General features: G+C 43.8%; 1 protein-coding gene across 1 annotated transcript in view; it reads left to right on the top strand.

Moving 5' to 3' along the window:
• Nucleotides 1-1,968: 1,968 nt before the first annotated feature.
• The window catches only part of usp43a (ubiquitin specific peptidase 43a), a 132,549-nt gene continuing 112,899 nt past the window's right edge, over nt 1,969-21,618 (top strand). The window contains exons 1-2 of the mRNA XM_030417296.1: nt 1,969-3,201; nt 15,708-15,857. Of these exons, the coding sequence (XP_030273156.1) occupies nt 2,587-3,201; nt 15,708-15,857 (765 nt within the window). The 5' untranslated portion in view covers nt 1,969-2,586. The remainder of the gene's footprint in view (nt 3,202-15,707; nt 15,858-21,618) is intronic.

Below are 21,618 nucleotides of genomic sequence, written 5' to 3'. Positions count from 1 at the left end.
CGTGCAACACAGAGCCTCTCTGACTGTCTCTGATCTGAACCCATTTTCCTCACCATTGTTCAAAGTGGCTTATGTAAATAATTTAAAACTCACCCCTGCTTCCTCAAAATAAAAAAAAAATAGTAAAATGGCAAACCCAAATCAGCAAAAACATCCCAGGATCAGAGAGAAAGAGCGTCTCTGGAAGAAGCACAAGAAGTCAGAGTTGGTTTACTGGGTACAATGGAGTACCATCTGTTCTAACGATGCTGGAAAATGAGCATCAGGGAAATTATGGGAATACTGGATAGGACTCTGACTATCTATTTCAATAAATCAGCACATCTGGCCCACTAAATTCAATCTTTAGTACTGGTGAGCTGTGAAATTAAGCTTCAGATGATTAGAATGTGAATAAAGCAAAAGAAATAAAAAATAATGCTGGCGCCCCATCGATGTCCAGACCTGCACAGAATGTGTCCTGGCCTAAAGGTTCTGTAACATCCATTCTGCTTACTTTTGTGGAGCTTCCAGGGTGTTGTAGTGGCAGCAGCATTAATGAGTGTGAAGACAGCAGCCAGGCTATTTATAGGATACTGTACGTGTGTCTGTAAATGCTTATGTAGAAGGGGTATTCAATAGCAAGACGCAGAAGTGGGCGAAGACACTCTGTGTCAGTTAGAGCTGCAGCCTGCAATTATTACTCAATCAAAAGAAAGTAGTTCTCAAATATTTTTATCATGCTTTTTAACAGAAACATCTACAACACATAGCGGCCACATCATCACATACATGTACATACATATGAGGAAACAATCTTACAGATGACAGTGATGGCTATTTTGATAATTGATTCATCATATTTGTAATTCTTCAAGCAAAGATTTAAAGTTTTTGCTAGTTCAGGCTTCTTGATTTTAAGGATTTGCTGCTTTTCTTAGTCGTGTATGATAGTATGAATGATGTTTGGGTTTTGGACTGTTGGTTTGACTAAAGAAGCAATATGAAGATGTCACTTTGGGCCATGAGAAATTGGTAATGCTGTGCAGTGTTTATTCAGATCCTCCTTAGCGTCTGCAACAGGCAGTTGCTGTTCCTAGGGCCCAAGGGTGTCACTGGGTGGGAACTTACATGGTTAAATGATCTTCAACATGTGTATTTTGGCCTTGTCATTAGTTTCTGTTTGATTGATTTTGTTGAATAGGGAAATGCCTCTGATTTGCTTAATGTCTGTAGGTAATGAGTTCAACCAGCTGGAGGCTCTGCAAATGACTGAATTGGAGGTTTAAGTCGATTTGTTTTTTTGGCTTTGAAATATCAGGATGACCCAAGCTGACCTGTCTGGTTTGATGATGTCTGTACAAGTTGTTCAGTGAGGATTTTCCATTTTCGGGTAAATACGGGAGGACTGAATGTTACATTTCGCCTCAGCGGTCAGCACTGATGTTTGCAACATTGTGATGACATTTTTTATTTTTTGTTCTTTTGGCATTTTAGACTTAACCATTAATTAACTTATTGTCCAAATGTTTACAGCCATACTCTCAGAACAAGAAGGAGGGAGATCTGTAATTTATTTTTATTTTTTTAATTAGACAGAGAAACCCGGTGTATACAGCGGCATCATCAGGTTACCCCAAAACAGAGGATCAGGCATTCCTACACTGACACTGTGCATGTACATGGGAGCTCGTTTTAGATGTGGTCATTGTTGAGTCCATACTCATATCTGTTGATGACAATGTACCACTGAGAAGCTTCCACTGGTTAGTTCGTCGTCATTTTAAGTGCTGGGGGTTGGAACTCGGGGCCAGGTTAAAGTTTTTAGATTCAAGACGAGTCGACAAATGCCAGGAACATTTCCTTTGACTCCCTGCGAGGCTGTAGAAGACAGTCAGGCGATGCTGTAATCGGTCCTACAGGGGGCAGTTTGAGGCTACAGTCCTTGACACCTGTTAAAGACAAGAACTTCCTTGTTCCCTGAGTTAAAAAAAAAAAACAGGCAAGTTTTATGGTCTTTGGCAAACCAGCGACAGTGTGCAGAGACCGCAGGGGAAAGATTTTCTGCTCATTGTATCAACCTCTCTGTTGTGGCAACCCGCGAGTAATCTAATCCAGGTTAATTAAATTCATGTCTGAGGGGCGGGCATTAGGCAGGATCCTCCACATAGAAAGTTGTTCACTGTAGCCCCACAGACAGGAGGAGGGGGAGAGAGAGGATAGTGTTGGCGAAGGAGTCAAAGAGCGCCAGCGCACGATCCAGCGCTGAGAGCCATCGACGAGGAAGTGTAACTGAACCTGCGCTGTTGAGGGAGGGGGGCAGCTCATCTGTGTGGTGACCGGACACACTGTCACCCGTCAAAACGCGCGGACTGCTGGTGACCACGTCGCACTGGGAAAATGACCTGGATGTCAAGGGAATAATATCAGTAATCATGTGCCTTATTGGCACCGAATCGGTGCCACCTCAGCGGTAAGTGGAGAGAGGGAAAGAAGACGAGAAGGAGGAGGAGGAGGAGGAGGAGGAGGAGGGGTAGACAGCCTGGCAGACAGGTGCGACTCCACAGCCTGCTTCATTCTCTCGCGCTACTATTAAGTAATAGAGCCATGGATAGCCGCAAGGAAAACAAGGCAAGGAAAGCCATGAAACCCAAAACGACGAAGCGAAAAGAGAAGAAATACAAAGCCGCGAGGTTCATGAGGAGGAAATCGCTGCGATCTTTTGGGAATTTCATGGGAAGGATCCTTAAAACTTTGGGCACTTTGGCGCACTTTGGCGACGCGGAGCCTCCGGACGCAGAGGACGACGACGGCGGCTTCGGGCAGAGCGCGTCCGGGGGGTTCAAAGACGACTGCGCGCAGGTCTCCAGAGAGGGGACCGTGAAGAAGAGCTCCTCGATGCTGTCCTCGTCTCACGGCTCGGTGAAGGACAGGCTGTCGTGGTGCCACGGCGACAAGACCCCCGGCGTGCTGGGACTGAAGAACCACGGCAACACCTGTTTCATGAACGCCGTGGTCCAGTGCCTCAGCAACACGGACCTGCTGGCAGAGTACCTCGGGCTGGAGCAGTACAAGTCGGATGTGTGCCACGGGAGGGTGAACGGGGAGGTGAGGGGAGAGGAGCGGCAGAGCACCAGGGGAGAGGTGACCGAGCAGCTGGCGTCGCTGGTTCGAGCGCTGTGGACGCTGGAGTACACACCACAGCTGTCCGTGGAGTTCAAGGTGAGGACAGAGGGGCGCTGGGTGTTTGTCTGCCAGGTTGTTGATGATGTCACGGGTTTGTTGTGTTGTGTTTTGTGTGTCTCCTGCCATGCCATTAAGGACATGATCAGCAACGAGAGGTGGTATGTTGTCCTGCTTAGATTTTCCGATATTTCTATCTAGTTACACAAATGCATTTGAATGCTTTGGTTGACATTACTTTCAAAGTTGTGTTTTAACCAGGATATGTGTGTTTTACAATGTATTCAGCAAGCAACGCCGGAGTAGAGAGGCCCCCTGGACCAGCAAGGGGCCCTGAAACCCCCAAGTTATTGTCTCAGTTGGTTTGCGATGATTGGGTTAACTGCACGGTTGTCTGAGTATGTGCTCTACAACAGCACAATAAAATTATAACCAAAAACCCTCAAGACATTTTAAATCAAATCACTGTGAAGTAACTGATGCACAGCAAACCTGTTGCCAGTATGTGTCTCAGCACTCGAGCACCGCTAGGGCCAAAAACCTTCGGGGAAAAACACAAGATGAATGAACTGAAGATTAAAAAGCACTCATATTTACTTATGGAAATTGCAAGATTTGGTGTTTTTTTGTTTAGTTTGTTTGTTTGTTTTTTTGTTATTTTTACCCTTTTCATTAATTCCTCAGGGAATAACATATTGATTTTGATGATTCAGAAATCAGGTGTGTTTAGGTGGCTGGTGTCTATGAGTGAGTTCAAAAGGGATCTGTTGGGCCTTGGCGAGGTATGCGCTCTACTTGGTGATTTCTAGTTATAATGGGAACTGTTCATGTAATAATTTGATAATATAATGTGAAAATATCTTGTTACAACAATAACTTATCACACTGTAGTGTAGTATGTAGCAGTAAGCTTCTGTACAGTGTTTTTGGAATATTATTACTGATGCTTAAACATTATGCTTCATTTCCATGTTAGTGCTGGTGGTGGTGGAGCTCATTTTAACTACTTTAAATACTGTTGGATACTTGGATCTACTGCACAGTATCTTATTGTATTAACCAATCTAATGTTTCATTTGTACTCCACTACATTTATTTGTTTTACTTTAATTAGTGCTTACTGTGCAGATTGGATCATGCTTCAGAAAAAAAGAAGCGCAATTTCAGTATTTACAGTACAGTACATGTAATCATTTACTTTTACGTGTACTTTTGATACTAAAGCACATTCGGTATCAGATTCTTTAAAACGTTGACTCAAGCACTAGTCATAAGGGTTACTTTCACTTTTACCAAATAAACATTTGAACACAATGTCTTTACTTTTACTCAAGTATGACTTGTGGGCACCTTTTACAACACTGTTGGTGAGTTGAAGCACTTAGTTACGTTCCACCACTGGTCTGCTGCTGCACTCCACATCTTCTTGACGACGACGGTGTGCAGAGAGAGAGGGAGATAGCCGGGGCCCAACAGGAAACATGTGCCCAGGGCTGCCTCCAGCAAAGGATAAAGAGACACCATTATCTTCAGGCTAGATGTATTGAAAGCCTATACATTCTTCCCATTGAATCTCCCCCGGCACTACAGCTGAAGATTTGATTTGCCTCAGCACGTGGTTGTAACAGCTTAAGTGTAACCTGTGCCCTGTCACCGCTACTCAGCAGCAAGCAGCGCAGCACAGCAGGTGTATGTCAAGGGTATTTTGTGGGATTTGTAAGCAGTATTACCAAGTATCACAGCTCGTACTTGCGTAACAAATACTCCAATGAACGCACCAGGTGAGCACTCAGTCGATCGTAGTTCAGCAGTCAACCTAATTTCCGAGTTTCGGTGTGTTTCAGAGGAAGAGGCCTCACATATCCTACATTTTATTGTTTGTTGAATGAGTGGCTAGTATTCTGGTTACTGATTACACACACAGGCTGCAGTGTTTTCACTTGACTCACCTGCCACAGCAACCCAGCACTTCAGGTGGTTCGTCTGCATTCCTTGACTGCCATGTGGAGCCAAACATTACTTACTTATTTACACAAACTGTCACATGCAGGTGATAGTAGCGGTCAGACGACATTATTAAGGATATTGAATCAACAAGTGGTAACACACCTCCACACCGGATGTTTCCTGCTGTTGCAGTCACTCGCGGATGCTGTGAGCCAGGGCTGCAGGGCCTCACCAGCCCTCCCTCTGGGTGACAGTCTACCAGCAGACTAACCTGAGTACTAGCTGCTCTGTTGCATCAACAGCCTGGAGGGAGTTATAGGGGAAGCAGGTTATGCAGCATGTGTACAAAAACACACAATCTCACAGGCATGGGGAGACAGCATGGGATATCATTTATAATGGAAAAGGTTGATATTCATGACAGGGACTTTGAATGTAGCTTCTTCTCAACCACAACCGCAAGTTAGTAATACACAAATAACATGTGCAAAAGAGAGGGGGAGCTCAGTCTAGTCCAAAGCTCTGAGGGAAAGGTGGTGATAAACACTGAGGAAGAGCTTGATGCTGTTTTGATCTGAGAGAATACAAGGAGTCACAGTGTTGCTGATCATTAATGCTGAGCACCTACATGTGTGCAACATTTAAAAGAACAGATTTTAAACCCTCGTCACCTGCAGCATCTCTAACTTGGGCCTCTACAGACATTTGAAATCCCCCAAAAAATCCTGTGATGGGACAAAATAATGAAGTAACAAAAGGACTTGAAGGGTAACACTCAAAGGCCTTGAATGTAGAAATGTGAATTAATATTCAGTGATTCCAATTGGCTCCTGGTGACAGATAGTGTGCAGCACACCCATGATGGGAGTGATTCCTCTTAGTGTCAGGACGCAGCGCCAAATATATTATTGCTGCATCGATAAGTTGTCAACTGCCGAGTCAATTAGTGTCTATTTTGATAGCAGATTAATCAAAAATCGAATTCCTGCTTGTAAAATTTGAATTTTTTTCTGGTTTCTTTTCGCCTGAAACTTAGGCATTTGTCATAATTTTCTGACATTGTATAGGCCGAACGACTCGCTCAATGAAGAAAACAATCAACGTGACATGCAATATATGTTTTGTATTGCAGAAATATGTACTGAAGTTAGCATGCTAACCAACTAGCCCCGTCCTATCTCTCTCCAAAGCACCTGTTGCAGCGGTGTGAAAAACAATGCTCTGTGAGCTCCCAGTCTGGACCACTAGATGCGCAGCTAACTGAGCTAAAAGCAGCTACAGTTAGCAGAACTTAGTGGTCCTTCTGATGATATGTTGCCCTCTGCTTGTTCAGAGAATGAACCGTGAACCATGGTTAACCAGGCGGTCAAATCTTACCTGTAAATCTTTTGTTATGTCAATCGGGGCACAATCAGGCGCTTTGCAATTTTGCTTTTGCTCTTTGCTACTAAATGTAAATGCTCATCATTAGACCTTGACCTTTATAGTCTGAACGTGCTGCCCTGTGTCTGAATAGAGGCATTCACTCTTTCCTGTGTTGTGCTCTTGCGCCTCTCATCTTCGCTGGCCACAATATATATATAAAAAAAACATGTCCTCCGCTCTCCCCCTTTCTCTCATCGACACAGTGATTTGTGTCTGTCTGCTCTACCCAGGGTGAAGCAGGCAAGAGGATGTTTACTGTAGCGAGTGCACTCATCCTGGAAAAGGAGGATGCCCCCCTGCTGTGAAGCCTCCGATGGCGTGCACTCAGAAGGAGAGAGAAAGAGAGAGTGGGAGGGAGAGACACTGCTGGTAAACAAAACTAGCGTCCCCTCCTGTGATCCTTGTAAGACCCCCCCCCCCCCCCCCCCAGTCTGTAATCAGAGCAAGGGACAAACAAATCTGACAAGTGATCGTTACAACCAAATCTCTGTACAGTTACAGAGAGGCAGTGGCCGGCGAAGAAGTGGAAAAAGAAACTTTTCTCTCAGACGAGGGCTCTTGCAGTTGTTTTTCTAACTTCTTTTGTTTTGGGGATTCATATTAGGAGTGAGTTGTAAGCTTGTCAGTAGATGTCACAAAGTCTCGCCCAGATTTACTGGAATGACCTCAGGAGTTAAAGGGAAAGTTTGTGCTTGTTTCAAATGAGGTTGTTTGAGGTACTTAGCCAAAGTCAGTGCAGTGTGATGGCGGTCAGCACAGCCCCAGTTAGGAGAGGCGAAGGTTTACATGAGTGCGGACACCAAGCGATGTCCCAAACTGGATTGAAGCAAAAGATAAAAAAAAAAAAAAGCCTAAAACATCAGTATCAGTTTAAGTGTACATTTAGAATACTTTCACAACTTTACCTTGATGTCAGACACCCCTATCCAACAGGAAACTGAAGTTGTAATATTGCTCTCTCCAATGTCACTAGACTCCTTTGACCACAGTGATTTTACCTCGCGCAACACAGGAGTTGTTTGTCTGTCATTTCCTCGTATGGTAATTTTTGTTGTGTTACTGGGGGACTTGGATGAATCCAAGGTAACCCGTTAAAAAAAAAAAGTTTAATACACTGCTCTGGAGAAGAAACTCATACAGTCTAACTCAGAAACGTCAAATTGGTTCCCTTCATTCGTCCATTATAGGTGATACTGATAACATTCAGCCACTAACTGTAACTTCCATTGCATCCATGTCACAACACCGCCGTTGTTCGAACCATCTGCGCATATTCTCGTTGGCGTAGTTGTTAGATTGGGACAGGGGTTTTCGTCAGGTTTCTTCTTCGCCTCACTAACCTCAATCTGACTCATCCCAGCGCGACTCTCTTTTGTAAAGTTGCTCACCTGCACAACCTCATTAAATTCCTACACCACAAGTCTCTGAATTCAGCTCGGCTCAAATAGGATGAGCCGAATAGAGGTGCTGTATTTAAATACAAATTTCCAACTTTTGCTGTAACTGCTTCGCTACACATTTGATGTTGATGAAATCTGGAAGGATGAAGTGTCCTTTTATTGGCCGGCCCAAGAGTTGTCGACATCAATTTAAGTTGACGATAGAGTGAGCTCTTTGTTTTCTACTACATTACACACTCCTGACCTAAAGGATTTAACAACACAGTAACTACTTTAAAAAGTCCTAGCGAGGAGCTGGGATTTTTTTTTTTTTCAAACGCTCGACAGGAGCTGGAGCTCAGTGAGGCCACTGGAGCTCAACGGTGAAGATGACGCCTGGTGCTTTAAGTAGTGTTGTTTGCTCTGGGAGTGCAGGCAGGGTGTGACAGTTAGGCAGGCCAGCGAGACTGATGGTTTGTTTGTCTATTCTTGTCTCTGCTCTCCGTCAAGTGCCGCTCTTATTCTCACTCTCAGTGCTGATGATGTATATAATGTTTGTAGAAAGACAGACACATAACAGTGGGGAGATGAACCACCTGGACTCTGCACAGTGGGATGGCCTCTAATTTCAGTTCAAACATGGCAGTTTCAGTCAGGCAGATGGGTGACTTTTTTTGTGGGGGGGGGGTTATCAGAAGATGTCATTTTCTGTTTAGAAAAATGGATAACATATTCAGTGTTTGTATTTTGCCACAGACACGCATGAGGACTGACTGGTAATCAGCAGTCCCGTGATACGATACTATCACAATATTTATAATAAAATATCTTTTTGCAATTTTAAACTTTTTGCAATATGCTGAGTACTGCAACGGATAAAGTTTTCAGTCCACCATTGTCAACAATACCTGCCAAGGGGCACATGCTCCAGAGATTCTGGGGAGCCACAAATTGATTTAAAAGTATTATTATTATTGTTTTAGAATATCACTTAATGGAATCTCTACTCAGTTCAACGGACGCTACATTTATAAGTTAAAGGCTCCGTAAAGTAGCAGTACTCTGTCAGGTGACGAGAATCAGGAGAGTTGACCAACAAGACGATTGCGGAGGATTTGTCGTCAAAGTGAAAAAAAAGTGCCTGTGGGGCAATATGTCGGCTTTAAACTCAATGCTTATCGGGAACCTGCTTACATTAATTAGGGAAAATTAGTTGGTTACCTTATTGAGTAAGTTGGAGGTGTGCAGCCTGTCCCCTGCAGCTCTTAAGCTTACAGCGCCTACTTGATCAGTACTCGCACAGACTGTATAAATCTACTCCCTGACATATATCAAAGTGGTTTGCTGTTGAAAAATAGCCAAAATGAGTGTTGTCTTGTTTTGTAGACACATGTTTGATGAACAAGGGCAGTAAGTGCTACAGTATACTTACTCAACCCATTGAGGGTTGCATTTCCAGGGATTCCTTCAAAATAAAAGTCAACTTGTGTACCAACAGTTAAATGCTTTTAATGTGAAGCTGTGGCAGTAGGAAATGTTCGATTTGTATTAGCAATAACCTATTACAGTGATCTAGAGATATTGAGCGTCTTTCTTGTAAATGTCCTGTGTAGTGGTTTACACCGGTGTTTATCAACTCCGAGGACTTTTGTTTCAGCAGTTGGGGAAGTGATAGCTCTTGAAACACTTCTTGTCACACTTATAAAACACAGCGAGACCACTTACAAGTACTGTTCCACCAGCCGCCCACCACCATATGCTGTCTGGAAGCAGCATGCATTCCCACGACTCAGTGAGCCGCACTCCATTATATTTACACCGCTGTGACAAAAGGCAATAAAGAAACACGAGGAGAAGTGTGTCTGTGCTGCATCTGTGTAAGCATTACAATATGAGACCATTTTACACCTGGTTCATTATACCTGCCATGATTTATGTACCAAGCCTCAACGAGACAGTGTACGAAGCCATGGGAATAAATCAAACTTTACCATTCTGGGGAGTGATACTGCGATCACAGACTCATGGAAGACAGTCTGGGAAAGCTTTCCTACTTTATCTCAGTGATGGGAAGCACAAGGAAATGGCATAAAAGCTATCCAGAGCGTGACAGACACAGCTACCTGCACTCTGAGTTGTGCACACGGTAGCGTATTTACAGCCGCAGTTGTGAGTATCAATTCTCAGATTCAGCAGAGCCCGAGGGGGGGGGGGGATCCTCCCATTCTGGGCTGTAAACCATTCAGAGGCGATTATTTCCATCGTATCTCATCCCTTCTTATTTCTTACTGATCGCCTGTAAATCCCACGCAGGGGACATCTGCACACACAAAGGCTTTGTTCAGTCTTGACTTGCTGGCACCTTCATCGAAGGATTTTCCAAGCTGGTCGCCATCACAGAGAAAATATAGTTCTGGTTCCAAGATATAGCATTTAGGTTAGTCATCGGTAATACCTGCCTGGTTCTCCATTGTTCTGGAGTGGGATCCAGTGTGGCCCAGGATGACACAGGAAGTAGCTGGCAGATTTACTTTAGATTTGGAAGGGCGGTGAGAAGAAGAGGCAGGGAAAGACACATGTTGCACTGCTAAAGGCTTGCCTCCATCTGTCTGTCTGTCTGTGTGTGTGTGGACATGATTTACTCATGTTGTGGGAACATACATGTGTTCATACAGGCACGTTGGAAGAATTTGCATTGCTTCTGGGGACAAAATGCAGGTACCCCATAACCAACTTACCAAATTTTGGGTGAAGACCTGGTTTAAGGTTATACATCGCCCTGACACACCAGGCTGGTGGTTGGACATCGGCCATTGTCTGATCCATCGGTGAGTGTCTGAGGCCCTTGTTGATGTGCTGTGTCCTGCACCATTGGCACTGGACAGAAGCTCTGGCAGCTTTTTCTGGCCAATTGAGCACTGCAAGAGTGGTGTCCGAAAAATGCTGCTTAATCATAGATAGAGAGCCAATCTCAGGGAATTTGGGTATATCACCCGATGCACACACATTTTTAGCAATGATCCAGTGTTGTTATCAACCGCTTATCACAAAGATGTGTTACAGAGGCAAGATAAAAGAGTCCTGAAAGAGTAAAACGTCATTGGAAAACGGAATGATTTTTATTAACCCAAACCTCTTTTTATGCTTCATAATCTCTAAAAACAATACTTTTCTTATTGGTGCACACTGGGCGACGCATAGGCCGAGTCAAATTGTGATTTGTGTTTGTAGAGATTTCCACCCCTATTGGACATTTTTTGACTGGATTTGGTTGGGGTTAAGTAAAGTCTCGAGGAAATGAGTGCAAGTCAACGCAATGTCCTCTGAAGTGATTGAAACATGTTTGTGTCCAGGGGCTGCTGCGCTGACAGGAGCTCAGCTGGGAGGGAATGGTTCCTACGTGATGGAGAGGACAGAGAACGAGAGTTAACTGAAAGAGAGGAGGAGCGAGGACAGTGAGGTTGCGTGTTTGTGCGAGGCAGGAAGAGGGTGGATGAGACACAGCATGAGCAGGAGCGCGAGTGGAATAAGTGGAGGCCGTAAGTGATGACTGTCCCGCGTCCGGTCTGCACCGACAGCAGAGGTGAGCCGGCAGCAGCGGGCCGCTGAAAAATGAAACCCCGAATGGAGCAGCCAGTAATGACAGATTCTATTCGGCCTCATTCCAGCCACACCTGTGGGGAGGGGGAATCGGTTGTGTTTGGAGAAGAAGAAAAAAGTGTGTTGCTCCTCTTAAGGTTATGCCCTGTCATAATTTGTCAACATCATTCCCTGTCTGCCACCGAGGGATCCATTCAGGCTTGTTTGGCAGGCGGAATGACGACGAGGTGAGGCGGCGTAAATGGGTTTTTTAGGGAGAGAGGGGAGGGTTATTTGCTTGATGTATGTTTATAAATTCCCTGGCCTGCCAGCACTCTGATCCGTCATTGTTTACACTGTTGGAGAATGGATGTGGGGAGGGCATGAAGGGTAATGGTGCGAGGTGAAGCAGAGGTAGCGAGACAGGACACTAAAAAAAGACATCTGGGTGTGGAGGCCGGGGATGTTTCCAGAGTGCAGCGCTGACTGCTGGGAGGTCATGACCCCCGATGTAGAGACTGCACAGGTTTATGCCCGTCTTTTTTCATTCTCTTATCTGTCTTTGCTCTTTGCCTCTTTGTTTTTGCTTCGTTTGGGAGGCTGGTAGTCTTTGATTCTTTTCACCTACAGAAAATCTAAAAAAAAAGAAATTTCTTTGCCTCCTCAGTCACACCTTTATGGTCCTGTGCTCGGAACTAGACTTTTGATCGGGCTCCAGAAATCCGGGTGACCCAAACCCAATTAAAGTCCCTATAACCATGTGTTTCGAACATAATTTTAAGGAGTTTTCCTTGAGGTGGAAAACAGGTGGAAGTTAGGTGTCAATGGTAATCTTTCCTTTTCTCTCATTTTCCAAAGAAGAAACAAGTAAAAAAGCCTTAAATTATGCAAAAATAGAGGCTACACAGTTCATCGTGCTCTGATTTAATGAATACACTGATTTTAGAAAAAAATCAATGAACGAAATGAAGCTGGCTACAAGCTAAAGAAAATTAAGACAAATGCTGCATGGATCCACCGCAAAGGGTCAGGCACAATCAAGAGTGGGCTGAGAATCCAGACTGATCAATAGTTCTTACAAAAAGCTCCGCGCTCCCTCAAGTTGACCCCTCCGCCCACCTTCATCCTCTCCTTGACTGCCTCTGAAGTGTTTACTCAACCAACACTTAAGATCCCACCAGAGCTGTGCTCAGGTCAGCTTTGAACACTGCTAGTGTTTGCCGACAGACTCGACATTTTGACTAACCTGCGATTCTCGTCCCCGTCTCTCTAGGCTTCCTTGCCCACCTCATTGCTTTGTTTTTCTTCTTTTTCATTTCTCCCTTTACAAGAATTCAATTAAAGGACTCGATGCCTGGGAATACAACTTCCAAGGCTTTTTAAGTGCCTTTGAGGCTGCATGCATTTCACTAGTGACTCTCTGAGAGACAACACCGTGTCAACAGATATCACAGAGATGAGCACATGCACGCAAACAAAGGCCGTGTTTACACCTGCACTGACATGTGTCTCGGGTGATCCAGTCACAAGTGGACAGCTCTAAATACGTCAGCTCATGCCTTGCATTACAATGCCTCTCCAGAATGACCCCTTGTGACTGGATCTCACTGTATATGCAAATGGACGTCAAGATAATTTCTTCTGTCAGCAGTGACTAGTCCAGCGGAAATTAAAGGAGCAATGTGAAAGATACGGCCGGAATTTAAATTTAAAGCATCCAAAAAATGAACTGACATTATCAACAGGGTGTGATCCAACAGTGGTGTTGACGTTGTGTCAAAGACATCTATGTGCTGTGTTACAGAGATGTCTGCTGAAGGTAGCGTGCTAAACTGGCTAGCCCTGGCCCTTTCTGTCTTGTTATACCACTTCGTACTGGCAAGAGCCAGTTCCCATGTAGTTTCAGATGGTATATGCAAGTTTTAAACATTATATGTAAAAAAAATAAGGAAAATAAACAAAATACTTTTACTTGTGGTTTTGGTACTAATTCCAAAGTCAGCCAGTTGTAACATGGATGACCAGCAAAGCGCAGCAGTTGACGGTTACTCTGGTAATGCTGCCCCATATGTTTTAGGGGCTACCTTTGAATAACGGCCATATTCTTCAAATTACCCTTAAAATGTAATCGTCACCTCTGGTGTCGTCAGGTTTCTGTCCACAGACACATCTTTACATTCCTTCTTACTCTTTGCTTATTGTGTTTTCCGCCCCTCTTTTTTTTTCGGTAGCTAAACTGTGCTGCCTCCGTCTTCTCACTTTTCATCTCTGGGACAGCCACAACCGCGTCGTCCTTCCTGACAAGGAGACTGAAAAACACTCACCAGTCTGTTGAAACATCCCCCTACTCCACTCCACTCCACCACCCTCCTCCCTTTTACTCCACCGCTCCCCCCTCTCCATCTGTCCCTCATCCCTCCATCCCCCGTCAGTGCTTCCTCATAGTGATGAAGCTCATTAGTGGGCTGTCTCCGTCAGGTTAGTGGGGGGGCCTCCCTCCAGTGTTTATATTTAGATACCGGGATACTGCAGGTATGATGGGGTGATTTTTAATGAGGTGTGGAGTGGAACCTGGAGCCTGTCAGTCACACACAGAGCGACGCAGAGACAGAGGAGTCCAGTGTAGTGTTAATGCATATCGTTAGTTTTGTGTGTCGGACTCAAACTCACGACTATTCCTCATAATTGAATTAGACAGTCTGGCTGTTTTTTTTGTTTTTTTCTTTCTCCGAGTAACACCCGACAGGTTTCGGATATCCTCCGTATGACTCATCCTGTAGTGTGAAGTGTACAGTATGCCTTTGGAGAACAGTTTCTTAGAGTATTATTACACCGCAAATGGAGGACTGATGTGCCTGAGTTTACTTGTGCCCAAAATAGAAATTCTAAGTACATTATTAAAAACAACCGCGGTCAAATGAGAACCAGATGAAGTGGTTCCACTTGTTTCCGGTGCTCCAGTGAGAAACGACAGTTTGACCTGGGTGGCTTTTCTTGATATCAGTCCTGCGATCAGCCTGATTCTGAGTCGTGTCCTTGATGTTTTTCGCTACTACTGAAAATGTCTTTGAAAAGGGAGTGCTTGACTTCAATGGTGCAATTTAATCTGCATTTCATATAAATAGTATGTCATGGCCTAACTGTGTGTTTCTAAAGCTGACAACTGCAGTTGATCTTGAACCTGTAACACTATTTATGAGTGAAGTGGTCGTGGTCCAGTGCAATTATATCATTCGTCTGAGCGATGACGTGGTGGTGTCAAGAAAACAAAGATATCTTGTTTTTCTCTCGCTCTTTCTCTGAACTCGTACTTGCACGCACGAAGGGCAACATCACATTTCACCTAGAAATCAGTGGTTTAGCTTCACTAATAAGCGAGACAGTATGAAGTATGCATTGTACATTTACCAAATAGGTTCATGAATATTAATACGAATGAAACACAGAGTTAGGCAGAGTTGCTTTCTTGGTATCTGGTCAGATCTGTTTAAAGGAAAAGTCCACCCAAAAATGAAAAATTCAGTTAATATTCGGTTTCATGGTCCACAAACATTTCTGGAGCTTCACAATAAGCATTCTCCTTAACAACTGGCGTGTTTGGGGTCTTTTTAGTCAATTATCAACCAACTATGACAAACAGTTGCTGATCAATGCTGAGTATTTGATGTTTTTGTTTGTCAGACATGATAGTTTATTGAATATCTTTGAGTTATAATAATAGAATAATAGTTTTTTTCATGATTCTCAGACACCTTAAAGACCAAAGCATAAATTGACATGATAAATTAACTTAGAAAATAACACAATTTTTGGATAGCCTGATTTGCTGCGTGCGTCATCCAAAGTGTGAGTGTTCTCTGCTTCTTCACCTTTTGTTGCAAAAGCCTGACTTTTACAGATATCACGAAAAGTTCTTCGTCCAAAGAGAATTGTGAATGACTTTATTACATGATCTTGTCATAGCCAAATAATATCTGACAGATGCTTTTAAATGAGTCTGCATTAAGTGACGATAAGAGAGAGAAACGTCCCTGCTTTTCTCCCGATCCCTTTAATGAGCGCTCCAAGCTGAACTCACTCTCACTTCCAAATGATGAGTTCCTGTGTTCCATGTGATCACCACGGCCTCATTTTGTCAGGAAGGACATCAGTATTTAATGACTTTTGGAATCACCCAAAGTGACAGATTAATTAGGATGTCTCTCCTCTCCCCAGAGCATCGTGGCCAAGTACAGCTCGCAGTTTCGGGGAAACTCTCAGCACGACGCCCTCGAGTTCCTCCTCTGGCTTTTGGACAGTGTGCACGAAGATGCCAATTCCAGCCCAAACAACAGCAGCAGCAGCAAGACCAAAGCTAACGCCAAGGTGAGTCTACATCATTAACCAAGGCTGAATTAGATCTCTTTCTGTCTCACACACAAACACACAGAAAGCTGCTGGGTCTTTGTTACACTTCACTGCTCAAAGAAAACTTATGGATAGATTGTTTTTTGGTTTTTTTGCCTATGCTAATTTTGTCAGTGACTTGACAAACTTGAATTACTTTACACCCTCACCTGAAGGACTAGGGGGATAAATTATAGCTTTTAATTAACCAAGATAATTTTATTACATTACCCTTTATAGTGGAGTCATAAACAGCAGCTCTTCCAGGCTGATAACCCCCCTTAAAAAAGTCGCCAGCAATACTTGAACCATCTGGTGGTACTGGCTCAATTAGACAGCCAACTTCTTAACGAAAACAAAGATTTTGCTGACCCACACGAGTTTGCGAGAAGAGGCTTCCTCCACCCGCCTCGTGTTGGAGCCAAGTCAGTGCTGTCATCCCTGCTGCTCATTAAATGTGAGCACGTCACGTACACGATTTGTCAGAATCCCCAACCGTCTCAGACATCCCAGTCACCTCCAACATGTTCAGTTTTCTCTGTAAGATGCATACAGATGAGCTCTATACAATAAGAACGCAGGAACAAACATAGAAGAATATGTTGTTATGCTCTTTTTGAACCTTCCAAGTCAGGGACCCCCATCCAGATATAATGGACTTGTGCAAAGGCCGTAAGTCATTCTCTTTTTCCAGATTCAGTTTTGTGTCCATCTTTTCATGGGCAGCAAAAATCTGCAGAGGTCTGCTTCTCCTCGTCAAGCTCAGTCTGGCACATTCACACTGCACGAAAAACCCATCAAATTTCACATTAGTTTTTCTCAACAGCAGAGCGCCTGTGTGATACAACAGAATAGTGTTGCCCGTAACACTGAGACCATTGTTTAATCAGAGCAGTGCATCAGTTTGAGATACAGTTGTATAATGTGTTCTCAGAATATCGTCGACCTTGTTATCTCAAATCAAATCAAATCAAGTTTATTGTCGCACACACGGTCGTACACAGTGCAGAGCTCACAGCACAAACCTCCCGTCAAATGGTTACAACAGCACAACATTGTTTATGTAATCCTAGTCAAAGACACCACTTCGTGTCCAGAGTAGAGGAGAACCAGTGAGCCCACAGTTCCCAGTTGAACTGGTTCTGTGATGAGTCAGCGCCGCAGCCGAGTGTCGTTACGCTCCTTCTGCTGGCAGTTTGAGCGTTGGTCTGAAATGAACCTTTGTGTGCGCCATCTCTTTTCCTGTGAGAGGTAAAAAGAGAAGCTGTTTAAGTGGCAGGCATCGGCTGCCTGTCTGCCTCTCTCTGTGCCTCTGACGGGATGTTCACCCTGCAACCTTGCACCGGAGAGGAGCCAGGCATGGATGCGGTGCGCTGAGAGGGAATGAAGGGCAGACACATTATAACTGAACTGATTACTTTTTTTTTTTTTTTTTTATCATAGCTGGTGTCTGACATTGATGTTTTCCAACGTTGTGCTTTCTTGGACTTAGTCTATGGCTGTTGAACTCACATATGCAGTGTAATAAAATATGGAATTAAATGTGTAGTTACAACATTAAATGCGGGATAAGAAGACCCGCTCTGATGAACCTCTTGTGTTAAATTACATTTCCTTAGTATCAGCCCATTGAGTTTGTTGTGCCTTCGCTCTGGGCTGCGCTGCCAGCTCATGACCTCCAGCCCCGTTAGTGAATGAATACTGGTATGAGCCCAACAGTCTTCGCGCTGCCACCCAATGCCCAGCTCCCCCTCTCTGACAGCAGCGCTAATAGAGGCAGCCTTTATGCCACATAAACAGCTTAGGGCTGCGGCTCTCATTAGGCTGCCAGTGAATCGTGCTATCATAAAGCCGGCTTTCCTCTGCCGCTGCCACGAGGCACAGACGAGGAAAATCACTGGATTTCTCACACCAGGAGGGAACATGTCTGATTTTCTAAAAGGAAGTGCCCGTCCGCCTTCCTGTAAATTGATTTCATTCATGAAGCACAGTGCGCTCATGCTCACGCCGCTGATGTAATGTGAAAACCTTGGAGCTCTGGAGATTACACGCTGCTTGGTGGGGTTAGAAAATAGAGTGACCTCATCTGTGTACGAAACGTTGTCAAGAACAGCAACATAAAAAAACTTGGAACGCACGTCAACTGACGTGGCCAAAACACATTTACACACACTTTAACTCTATGTCCGTGAACAGCGGGCTGAGATCACATTCATTACACACAAATCCCACCCTGGTCATCTTGAAGCTTTAACTAATTTGCCTTTCTCTTATTGCTTCCTTTGTGATTAGCTCAGACTGTGAACATTAAAGGAAACAAAGTATAACGCCCATTTTCAGGTTGATCATTTTCAGTCTCCTCTGATTGGTCACACACAGCTGTGTGACGTAGTGTGATGTCACAAAGTCATTGAATTAAAGGCAGGATTACTGACGAGGGTTTCAAGAGCAGTGTTCTCTGTGGGAGAGAGGCGCTTCTGTTGGCTCAGACCTTTTTAACTTTCAAGATCTTTTACATCCGTAGAACCTATATGAAACACTAAACGAGAAGGAAACAAAAAGTAACCCAGGCCTCCTTTAAGTTCTATTGCCACAAATTAGTAGTGGATACAAAAAAAATCCCAGACACTGACTCTGCATGGCCTCATATAACTTTGGTAGAGTCAGTTAATAGGGAGAGAAATAAGGCTATAGATCCTACCACAGAACCTTTACAAGTGAGAGTCCTGTAGCAGGGCGGACAGTAAGATGGAGTAGTGGCAGAGTTGAGCAGTAAAGGGCAGAGGAAGGCAGTAAAGTGACTCTGATTGCTGTGTCTATCACTGGAGCCTTGGGAACAGGCATCCAAGACGATACAGGTGATACATGCTGAGCTGACAGAAACTTAACAGTGTCAACATTGTCTCTGTCAATTTCACAGACATTTAGGGAATGGCACCTCTTCTTCACTCTTCTCCTGATCCATCCAGAGACCTCAGATTGTTTCTTGGCCTGTGTTTCTGTTGAGGCGCATGCACTTTGTCACCCTGCTGGGGATACCGTTGTTGTTCAGTTTTTTTCCGAGGAGTCCCGTTCCGTTAACTTTTACAACAATGTACATGTCGAATACTTACAAGTTATGTAACCACCCCGAAAAACGGCGCTTTACTTTGTAGTCCCTTGTTAACCTGTGCATTATCCACCTCTTTGTCACAGGTTTGACAGCCTCTTGTGACATTTTTGTGACCTCATTATTATTCCTGTCATGAATTATTCTCTTGTGAAGCGCTGAAATTCTCGAGGAACAACTGCAATGATTTCCTTTCATAATGAATATGCACCTAATATTCATGGTAGGTCGGTCTGCTCAAGCCTTTACCTTGATTTTCAGGAGAACATAAAAAATGTATGTTCTATACTGACATAAGCATCTTTACCCCCCTGAGGTATTGTAGAGTTGTGAGCATAAGTTGTTAGTGTGGTTAGTGTGAGCATAGGGTTGCAACGGTATAACATTTTAAGTATCTCATGTTATACTGCACAACACAATCGTTACAGTTTTTATTATCAGTTAGAATGATCCTAAACATGATGAAACCTGTATGTGTGTTTAGGGAAACAACCATTTTAACACAGTTTCAAAAAATAGTATGCTCTGACAGATATGGAACTTGAAAGCAACTTCACCTATTCATTTTCATGAACACTTTTATGGTGGAAATCAGTACCGTATGTAAGCAAATGTACATGGTATGATAATTGAACATGCTTCAACATGTCCATGAAGGTGCTGCGGTCATTAGATCTGTTGACCAATCCCCCACGAGCCTAGAAGTTAAGGGAAAAGATGGATGGATTTATTTATTTACTTGGGTTCCCATAAGCTAGACTCAAAGAGACAACTACTCATTGAAGGTCTCTTCAGACTAATGCCCATGTAAATTGGACAAGCCACTGTGGCAAACCACCGTGTTGGAGTTTTTTACAAGTTGAAACATTTTTCATATGTATACAATATATTTCTTTTTCCATTAATTGCACATGGAGGCTGGTTGTGTGTACTCCACAGGCGCACCACAAGCATTTGCAGAGGATACACTTTTTCCAGGCACCTGCAGCAATGAGTCTTTGTGTGCTTTAGAGCTAAACTGCTGTGACACAATGTAAACCAAAACCCAATAGATGTCAAAAAAAGTGAGAATTTATTGCAAAAGTTGTGCATGTGTACCTGATAAACTGGTACATAAATGTATCGTTAGCTAATGTATGATCTAGAACAGACCTATTCAACAGGCAGCCTGTTGGCCAAACGCTGTCCTTTTTGAAAAAACCTCACTCTGGGCCTTCGGTCATTCTGTTGTTTGGCTAATTAGCTCATTCATTAGTGATGTCTGTTGGAAAGCATGCAGATATTCTTATTTCAATAAACATTTTAACCCAGGCCATTTAAGCAGAGCGAATGTATAAGAATCAAACTGACAACCTACTTCTCAGATTAAAAAGGTACATTGTTTGTTTGTTTTTTCTGTACTTTTGTATTTTTTAAAAATACATTTAAATACTTAGCTGTACAGGTCAACCTTGATGGCTCCTTATTTTTGTAGCAAAGTTTGTTTTTGACTTGTATCTGTAGCTCACCTGCTGCACAAGCAGTGTGACCAGTCCAGCAGCTTCCACCAAGTAATTACCTAACACAAGACTGAACACACACGAAGGCAGCTCAGTAATGTTAATCCTCCCTCCGACAGGACCTCACTAAACTCGCTTGGTTTCCTTCTCGCCTCACTGGCACCACATCAGTGGCATTCCTTGCAGGCTAATACAAGACCACAGTGAAGTCACAGCTCTGTACACAGTCATCATAAATTAATTGTTTTATTTCTTTTCCGCGATAGACAAGCAAGTGTGACCATAGTTTTTCAAAATTTATAAGACAACAATGTGCTTTTTGTTTGGCAAACACTGAAATGATCAGATGAATGCTGTTTTCAATGGCTCACGTGTTGACACACTTGCAGCTTTTGTTTTCCAGCAAATGTTAGACAAGAGGGGATAGCTTTCAGTGAGAGAGGCGTTTCTTGACTTGTTGCCGTGCAGAGTATAGCGGCGGCTACCTATTAGCCATGGCACATGATTACAGGACATTAAAGGTCAGAATCAACACTTAAAAACGGGTGCATAGCATTTTCCTCTCCCCTCGGCAGGTCTCACAATATCAGGGATATTGAATAAGATATATGTATATTTGTCTGATGAGAAAAATGGCTCAAACTGAGATGGTCAAACTACATATTATTAGATAGAGGCGTACAATTCAGTGTGCATTGATGGGCACCGGGAGAACATTTTGCCCCCGGCCCTCCGTGAGTACGTTTGAGAGCGAGTGCGTTTAAAAACTCATCTATCTTACCCTATGGACAGCAGTGGGACACAAGGCTTGCCAATGCAGCACCAGTGCCAAAGCATTAGATATGCATTATTCCATTTTAAATGTCGATAGTGGTGGGGCCTTTCTTCCCCAGGAGAGACGACTGTGGAGGGAGCAGAGCGGAAAATCCCCTGGACCCAGAGCCAGCTGCACAGACTTTGAAATCGGGTCAGTGTATGCGGTAAAGCGAGCGAGCTCTCTTATCGACAGGGACAGAAAAAGTGAGTTTGATAGCTCTCCATCCGATTTTGGCTCATGTTCTCCACGGGCGGTGGTGAGATCAAATGTCCTTCAATGAGATGAATCAGTTGACAGGTAGGACGACAGGGAGAG

Source organism: Sparus aurata, chromosome 1 (assembly GCF_900880675.1).
Source record: "Sparus aurata chromosome 1, fSpaAur1.1, whole genome shotgun sequence".
NCBI lineage: Eukaryota > Metazoa > Chordata > Actinopteri > Spariformes > Sparidae > Sparus > Sparus aurata.
Note: the sequence above shows the minus strand (reverse complement) of the source record. Positions and strands in the feature narration are given on the sequence as shown.